This window comes from Nelumbo nucifera, chromosome 1, assembly GCF_055504915.1.
Source record: "Nelumbo nucifera cultivar China Antique chromosome 1, China Antique-T2T, whole genome shotgun sequence".
NCBI classification, from domain to species: Eukaryota; Viridiplantae; Streptophyta; class Magnoliopsida; order Proteales; family Nelumbonaceae; genus Nelumbo; species Nelumbo nucifera.
The window spans coordinates 211,295,553-211,304,870 of NC_142649.1; the positions used below are offsets into that span (position 1 = coordinate 211,295,553).

Genomic DNA, 9,318 nt, shown 5'->3' on the forward strand with positions numbered 1-9,318 from the left:
TTTTCTGAAACCAAGATTTAATCCTTTATCCACCAAATAATAAAAGGAGAAAATGTAGTTTGGAACAAATTCAACTCAAACTTGATTGACCTATATCAAATTGATCATCTAGATTAAAAGTTTCAAAGTTGGATGCACAAAAATTGTTTTAGTAATCTTGAATAAAATTTCTCAATCAGCAACGAAAACCAACAGAATAAATTAGTAAGTTAAAAGCGATACATAACATTTAAGTTGTCATTAATTTAATCAAACATTTTAGTGGAAAATAAACTAAGTAGAAAATTTAAGTTCTAAATCACTAATAATGAGTTATCTTTTGTTCAAAAGTTCATTCATTCTAGATATTGAATGATAAAGATTTTAAGGTACCCAATGGAACCATGAATCATGATGACTAAGCCATGCAAGTTTATGAAAATTTGGATTCAGACATTGAAAAAAAAAGTCTCACGTAATTTCTAGTAAAAATATGTTTGTAGTTAGAATTGTTCATTTGGCTTGAAGTAGTGTGTACTACAATATCTCAGTTTTGTTTGGTGTATAATGAAAATTCCTTAAAGAAAAAGCTCGAAACCTAATTAAGCTAGAGGATTAAGTGATGAATTTGGGTTGACGAAACCCTACCACTTTTCAGGACTCTGGCTGACCTAGGATTGATTCAGAAATTTGGGGTGGGGATGGAATTTGCATCTGAAATGCAGTCATCACATTGTGCTTACTGCACTTAATATGGTGCGTCTTCATTGACTAACAAAGCCATCCACAGTGTTACACCACTGCCCTTAGATTGTAACAGACCCTAAGTACAAATAAATGTACTAGCTAGTATTCAATACTCGTATTGTAACAGTACCTTAAATAATAATGTTAATAGGTTTTCTGAGTGCTGGCCCACCAAGCTGGAAATCATACATGTAGCAGCTATGGAGGTGGTCCAAAAGACTGTAAACATGTTTCCCATCTCAGCACTTAGCTCTTGCAGTTTCAGTATAAAAAACTTTGCCACGTGGCACAAGTGATTCATTTTGTTTCACTTGTTTTGTAAAGAAGAAGAAGAAGAAGGTGCAGCAAAGTCTTAAATGGAAAAAGTACTATACATACAGTATAGAGGGTAGACCCTAGAACTGATATGGACACAAGACTGTGAATGTACCCAATCAATGGCCCCTAGATGTATGATTTGTTTGGCCCTACCATCTCTTGACCCACCTAAGAGAAGATAAGATATAGGGAAGAAAGCCCATATATATATATATATGAAGTTAGAATACAACCTAGAAATAACTTTCTACCCCACCCCACCACCAAAAAAGAAAAGAAAAATAGAGTTAATATACAAAATTAAATCCTATGTACACTTCACTCTCATTGATCAATAATGGTATGATAGCCATCAGATTAGGACTGAACAATGAATAAGTTAGACAGATTGATCTTAACTGTATATGAACATATATAGGACATATTACAGGCCCTTACAATAATATTGTCCACCATCTGAAAGTTGACAGTTGATCGGATGGTTGGACCATTCAATTGGCATGCTTTTTCAATATGTCCTATATACATGTAGCTTATTGTTTTGACATTCAATATATATCTAGTTGGGGTCGGCACAACTCCTGTACATCTTTCCTCCAAAATGCATGAACATTAAGGACATGTTTGGATGCAGGTTTTCTCATGTGATGGGTGTGTTCTTAGTCCAAATAAGGGGAAACAAAGTATCTGTTAGAAAGGGCGGTTTTTGATTCTTATCTGCAAATTGTAGAGTAGGGGCTGAAGGGAGGGAGGGGGGGGGGGGGGGGGTACACCAGAAAATGGGAAAATGTACCCTTTTATAGGACTAGCATACCTGCAAGGCTACCAATGAATAGCTAGCTTCTTTCTTGGTTCTAGTCAATCCAAACAAATCCTCAATTTGTTTGGAGAGATAAAAACTGGTTATGTGGATTTGAAGTTAAAAAGCAAAATACTTTAGGTGGTAAGAAAGAGGGGTTCAAGATTATGGAGCGGGTGATTAAGGGAAAATAAACAAACCCAAGGATGTGGAATTAGGGTTTGATCAAGTCAAATCTCCAAAATTGTGAAATTGTGGGTTTATGGAAAGAAGCACCAACCAAACTTTCACCAAGAGAGGGAGGAGAACAGAGGGGAGGTAGGCTTTAGTGGTTGAGAGACAAATGCACACGTTAAAGCTTTCACTAAAATTTCCTTTTTTCTCTCAAAGAAAAAGAAGGGAAAAGGAGTAAAAAGGGAATCAAGTGTTAAGCAGTCTCTCCCTCTCTCTAGCCTCCTTAAGTGTCATTTTCTCACATATACTTCACACAAACAAGCAAGAAACAACCATTTCACTTCACACCTTGTCCTCCGCTCGCCCTTCTCTCTGTGTCCGTGCCTCTCTCCATCTGTCTTTCTCTCTCCCACACTCTCTTATTCACCTCCTCTCTCCCAACTCTCCAACCTCTGCAACTACTCCACCAATTCATCAACCCCATCAGAATAAAACCCTGAAATCTATAATCCTAAAATTCATCATCCACACCGTCGGAACTGCCCAAAGCTCTTCTTTCCTCGTCCACAGAGAACACTGATAGAACAAGTCGGAGAAGAAAGAAAAGGGGGCAAAAAAGCTGTAGAGATTTACAGGTGTTGTTGCTAGCCTGTGATGGAGCTTTTTCCGGCCCAACCCGATTTATCACTTCAAATTAGTCCCCCGAACAGCAAACCGACATCAGGATGGAAAAGAACAGATGAAGAGTTAGACTTGGGTTTCTGGAGGAGAGCCCTAGACTCCAATAACACAATCACTTCAATGGCAAAAAGCGATACTGGTTTCGAGCTCTCCTTGTCGAATCCCAGGACCTCAGAAACTAACTCTAATCATCTTCACCATCTTCTCCACCATGGCCACAGCAACCTAATCCATGCCAATCAACACCATCATCACCACCATCAGAACCAGCAAAATCAATATCTACATCAACAACAAGCACTTCAGCAAGAGCTTGGATTCTTAAAACCCATAAGAGGAATTCCCGTCTATCATAACCTTCCTTCCTTCCCTTTCGTTCCCCAACACACGCTAGATTCTTCTGCATCTACTACTACCACTACCACTTCAACTTCCTTCCCTTCTCATCAAAGTCTCATGAGATCGAGATTCTTATCGAGGTTTCCAGCCAAGCGAAGCATGCGAGCTCCTCGAATGCGATGGACTACCACCCTCCATGCCCGCTTCGTTCACGCAGTTGAGTTATTGGGTGGCCACGAAAGTAGGCTTTGCTTTTCCTTTTTCCTTTTTGCAATTTATCTCCTTCGTTTATGGGCTCCAAGAGCTAGAAATAGTGTCTATTGATGTTGTACTGATTTGTTTGATGGGATTTCAGGGGCTACACCCAAATCCGTTCTTGAGCTGATGGATGTGAAGGATCTCACCCTGGCTCATGTAAAATCTCATTTACAGGTAAAATAATCTCATAATCTTTAAAAATCTCAACTGGGTTTTTCGATCTTTGCCTGAAAATCAAATGGTTTTTTATAAATTGAAGAAAATCTTCGAGTATCTTCTTTAGTTTCCACCTTTTCCTCCGTTGTTTCCTTCTTATTTGTTTTACTCCTTTAAGTTGTAGTCTTTGATACAGTTGTCGTCGTGTTTGAAAGCTTAAAGTTGCGTTTTCCCGGCCTACATTACTGGAAAGTTTATCACAGACATTGCAAACTCCGAGATTTCTCTGCAAAGGGTCGCTCAAACCCTCAACCCTTCTCTCTCTCTCTCTCTCTCTCTCTCTCTATCTCTCTCTCTTTTCTTCGAAATATCTGGGTTCTGCAAGTTAACAGGCTGCTTTATGCTTGGAAGAAGAAACCATTCGTAAAAACAAACAGAGGTAGAGAAACATTTAAAAATAGTAAATAGTAATATTCATCTGAGAAGACGAGTAATAAGACAAAGCCCAAGGAATTCAAAACCAGTCCTAGCCGAGCCGAGCCGATTTCCTAACCAAGTTTTGCAGATTAAAGAACTATCTACATCCTGTAATTCCGGTCTGCATTGTACAATATAATAGATTAAGAACACCCATTAGGAAAAAGATAATTGTTTTTCCTTTTACAGAGAAAACAGCAAAATCCAAGTACGAAACGCCATCATTTCTCAATGATTTCTTCTTCCCGGGGTTACCCTAAACCATCCCAGAGTCATGGTTAACGTGTTTATTTAAGGGGAATTTAGAGTTCAGTCCTTCCTTCCAAGGAAGAGCGTAAGAATTAGGACCTTCGGCTGCTGGTAGAAAAGCACGGCCTCGTAACTCATGTTTTCATGTAAGTTTAAGATTCTCTCAAACATGGGCAACGTGGCCTTGTTATCTACCGTCGGGAGGAGCTTTTCCTTCTTCCCTTTTCATAGGTTAACCCCTTAAAGTCCGTTCCGTGCATATATAGAATCAGACATGCATACATACATGTACCCATACATGAATGCTGATGTCTCACTCACATATATGTATTAATTTGCACCGTACTAAGACCTGTGTTTAAGCTTTTTTTTTTCTGTGGGTAGAAGTAGTGTTTAAGCTTGTCTCTGCGTGCCATATTTACTTGTGTACATTGATTTCATATGTATGTGCTTTAGAGGAATTAGCATTGTAATAGTGGTCATCTACATCCTTGATTTGCATTTGGTTGCAGATGTATCGAACCGTAAAGACTACAGATAGACCTGCAGCATCTGGTAATCACCGTGTTCCTTGCATGTCTACCTTGTGATCTTTTTTCCCTCAGTTCTAGGTGTGGTTCTTGAGTCTGGAGACAGTCGTATTTTGTATGATGGGCACTTATTGTTGCTTATGGCAGGCCAACCGGATGGATTCGACAATGGGTCAGCAGGAGAGGTTTCTGATGATATCATGCATGAATCACGAGGGTCTGAGCTAACAGTGCAACAGGGTAGGCAAAGTATGCATCAAGATCAGGATTACTGTGGCCTCTGGAGCAATAATTCCTCCAGGTGAGACTGTTTTTCTATCTGCTTGAGTTTTGAGTTTGACCATCACCCATGAGATGATGATAATGTGCTTCATTGATGTTTTCATGAGAGATAAATGGATCGATCTGTGTTTTGAATCTAGAGCTTTGTTTGGAACCAGCCAGTTGTTTGAGTACTTAAATAGCCATGTGAATTCTCAAGAAGCAAAATGGTGTAATTTCTGACTTGCATTTTTGGATTTAATTTAGACAATAAATAAGTGCATTTATGTTAATTCACTGACAGATATAATGGAGTATCATTCTGAAAATGCTGCACTTGTAGAGTATTGGCAGAAATTGTTTGGGATGGAGACTTTAGTTCTTTTTTTGGCCCCAAGAAGCATGTAAAAGGGACATGTGAAGTACTTTTCTTTTGTTTGGTTATATTTATTTTCTTTCCATCTTTCCTTTTTACAAACCTGAAGACTAAGGGTAAGGTAGATATGGATTCTAAATGAGTATCCATGTCTGCTTGCTATTTCTATTAACAGCATTGAAGAATAAATATGAGTTCAGTTCTATTAATAGAGCAGCTACCTGATCAAGTTCTCAGGTACAGATACTCTCTCAGTGTCCTAACCATTTTATGGATGAATAATGCTGTATGTGCGCGGACTCTCTCTCTCTCTCTCTCTGTGCGTGTATGTGCGTGCGTGCGTGCGTGCGTGTGCAAACACAAAAACCAGAAGCAGAAAGGCCGATTAATCACAAAAAGAAGCACAAGTGGTGATATATGCTTTGTTCTGTCTGTCTAGAATAGTTGAACACTAAAAAACCATGATGAGGTAATAATCCCTTTCAGTAGTTGAAAAAGAAAGTGAAGGAATCATCAGCTCTTCCTAACATTCCAAGACATGCACCCATGACAAATCCACCTGAAATGGAGATATCTCTTTCCTTGGGATTTTGTGGGGTCACTTAAAGGCAACCAAATGGGACCCACCAAGGGGGTAGAAACCTTGGTGCCAAAGCTATGCCCCATGAAGCTTCCTTGCTATTTCTTGTTATGGATAATGGGCTATCACATGGGGGGAGGGGTTCTACTTTATTTCAATCACCACAAATAATGATAAAGCTAAGGATAGTTGTAAACAAGTTAATAGTAAAATATTGCTTTCTTTTATCGGTTTGCTTTTTTTTTTTTTTATGTTTTGATGCATGGCTTCCACTGATAGGAAATATTCTCTCTTTGTGCTTGTGTTGATTTGCAGCAGGGAAGCTTGGTTGCATGGCAAACCAAGGGATTCCGTTGGACACACACCACCTTTTGAGGTACCCACTTATAACTCATGTCTCGTTCGGAATAACCTTGAGCTTCTGAATTTGACCGGGAATTGAAAATGCGTGTTCTATATGGGAATGAGAGAAGGAATAATATCTATTTCTCCTCTTTTTCCTTAAGCAAGAGGCAAGAGAGAAAAGGGGATGAGAACAGGAAAAAAAAAAAAGACAAGAACCTTTCAAAGGGTAATTTGGTCATTTCAAAGTCAAGGGGCACTTCTGTCATTTTCGAAGTCCAAGGAGAGAAGTGGTTTCATGGGATACAGACAACTTACTTTTTCTTTTGCAAATCCCCCCCCCCCCCAAAAAAAAAAAAAGAAAAAAAGAAGATTAAATTAGAATAGTTAGAGTATGATCTAACCTACTGATGGATGATCGAGAGATAGATGAGTTAGTGGGCCCATGCATGAATGAAATAATAGGAGTATGATAGGCTATTTGACAAGGACAAGAGTCATTGCTCTTCCATATATATTCTTAGTCAAGAAGGCTTCATTTTCAGTTTCTTTATATCTTACCCTAAAAGTGAGAATAGGAGTATGATTACACTTTCCTATCCTACACATTCTTTTTTTTTTTTTAAGACTTAATGCTTTTTTTGTTTTGTTTCAGAAGGAGATGGACCCAAAAAGCTTAAACTATGAAAGAATATCGGATTTGAACTCATCAAGCCTCACAGCAGGGACAGGGACGAGCCCCAAGAAGCCCAATCTAGAGTTCACCCTGGGCAGGGCAGTTTGATTTTGATCTCATCATCTGGTGGAGTACTCATTTTGAAATCATTATATCTCTGAAGGGATGGATGGTAATGAGAATCAGGTACCCACTTGGAAATCAGAGAAAAGAAAGAAGAAAGAAAAAGAGAGAGAGAGAGATAAAAGAAAGAAAGAAAGACAAGGAGACAAAAGAGACAGAAAGCAGAAAAAAGGAGAAGGGTGAAAAAAAAGCATGTCCTTCCTATCAAGCTTAAGACCCAAAGCAGAAGCATATTATATTCCTACGTAAATATGAAATCTAATTGATGATTTTTATATGTTTGCACTTCCTTCTCACACTTTATACTTTAGAGAGAGAGAGAGAGAGAAAGAGAGGAGTGTCTTTAACAGCTTAACTATCTTAAAGTAGAATGTGATCCCTTGGTAATTGCAATGGGGCCCTTTCCTTTTGCATAGAAAATTTTGGTTTCTACCAAAGCCCAAAGGAGTTGGGTGGAGGGTCTTTCTTCATTCTTTGGGGTTCGCACGTGCTCCCACTTTACACTCCAACAAAGGCAAAACATAAAAAAAGTAAGGAAAATTTTGAAAAAAAAAATGTATATAATACCATATATTAGGGCGACAATCTCGGATCCGACCCGCCAAACCGACTGCAAACACGTCCGGTTTCTTAAATGGGTCTGTGTTAGTTGGGTTAGATTTGGTTGGGGGGACCTCGCTCTAATTTGTAGTCACACTCACACCTCACGAATCAGAATAGCTGTTATAAAATGGGTGTTTTTTGTTGGGGGTGAATCTGTGAAGATTATGAATTGTGCTTCTGGGCAAATAAGATGATCAAGTCCATGAAGCTTCATGATTTAATGTCTGTACCCTGATGTTTTTAATGGCTGTATCTGTTTGTCTGTCCCCATTAGCCTCTTTCTACGTCTAAGCTCTTGTGGTGACCAGTTTCTGGTGCAGAATCAAAATAATGGATCGCCATATATGATAGTATCCTTATTCTTTATTCTACCTCTCAATGAATTCATCCAAAAACTCAACCACTAAGACAAGGTGTTTAAAGTTTAAACCACGAAAACTGAATTGGGATTAATTGCTACTGGACAAAATGAAGCTTCTAATATCCTTTTATGCTTCTTCTAGAGAAGGTATGCATCCTTGTAAGCAAGTATTGTCATCATATTCTAAGCTTAGTGCTCATTTATATTCCATATTCTCTCCTGTAGATTCCTATACAATGCATGTGAACCTTAATTATCCTAACTGGATAAATCAACCATTCTTTTTCCTAGAAAAACAGATCAAACAGGACAAAGAAAAAAGGGTCCTTGTATGGGTATCCTGTCAACCATCTGTACCCCAAATAGTACTGGTGTGTCTCACAACCTTGGAGTTGTGGATGGATTTTTGGCCCTTTCCTACACACTTGAAAAATCAATCAAAACTTGAAACTAGGATTCTCAACCACATGGATTGCCCAGCTCCTAGTACCACACTGGCCCTACTATATATGCTTCTTCTTTTTTCTCTTCTTCTATTATCCAGGTCCTAATTTGTACAGGTCTGATTCATACTTGGGAAGTTACATTTTGTTCTCAACACATATCAGCTGCAATATTTGGTCCCTTTTCTGGTACTTGATGCCTACCCATACAAGAGAAGAATCCTTTTATACTTATAAAAATTGAATAATTTTTTGTGGTACGTACCCCTCAACCCAATAACACACACACATATATATATATATATATATATATATATATATATATATATATATATAATTTATGGTCGGATAAGATGAAAGGAATTATTTCAGTTTAATTATGCATAAGCTCAAACTGTTGTCATCGCTCACCGCTCCAATGACAGTAAAATAGATGCGAGATCATTTCTACAAGTGAGACTATTTCATTTCATATAAAAAGAAACTTTAATTTTAAATAATCAAAAGCAATAACAAAGTCATGTACATATATCAGAGAGAGGGAGAGGGAGAGGGAGAGAGAATGTTAATCATTCAAACATGCCTTTATTAAATTATCCAACCAGGATGTTTTGTATAAAAAAGCAACCTAGATGGGACCTAAAATTTAGGCACAAGTAATTGATAGGAATGTGAATGTTTATAATAGACAATGACAATACAGAATAATATGTGCCTATACTATAATATTGGACTACCAATATGTATTGTAGGCACTAATATATTATGAAGAGGTGTTGAAAAGTATGATAAACAACAGAAAGAAGGAAATAATGTTTGAGAATTCGTGTTCAGGAGTGACAATTA

The 9,318-nt window shown here is 38.0% G+C and overlaps 1 protein-coding gene across 5 annotated transcripts; it reads left to right on the top strand.

The window, feature by feature from the left end:
• Nucleotides 1-2,167: 2,167 nt before the first annotated feature.
• On the top strand, nt 2,168-7,485 carry LOC104588823 (putative transcription factor KAN2). 5 transcript variants are annotated; one of them, XM_010246927.3, is made up of 6 exons: nt 2,168-3,278; nt 3,393-3,469; nt 4,690-4,732; nt 4,855-5,008; nt 6,243-6,300; nt 6,925-7,485. In XM_010246927.3, the coding sequence occupies exons 1-6, from the start codon at nt 2,672-2,674 to the stop codon at nt 7,048-7,050; spliced, it is 1,065 nt and encodes a 354-aa protein (XP_010245229.1). In that variant the 5' UTR covers nt 2,168-2,671; the 3' UTR covers nt 7,051-7,485. The 5 variants fall into 5 exon arrangements, with proteins under 5 accessions (XP_010245229.1, XP_010245227.1, XP_088752210.1 ...); XM_010246925.3 differs by having other exon boundaries at nt 2,177-3,278; nt 6,240-6,300; XM_088896084.1 differs by having other exon boundaries at nt 2,179-3,251; nt 3,390-3,469; nt 6,240-6,300; nt 6,922-7,485.
• Nucleotides 7,486-9,318: the final 1,833 nt, after the last annotated feature.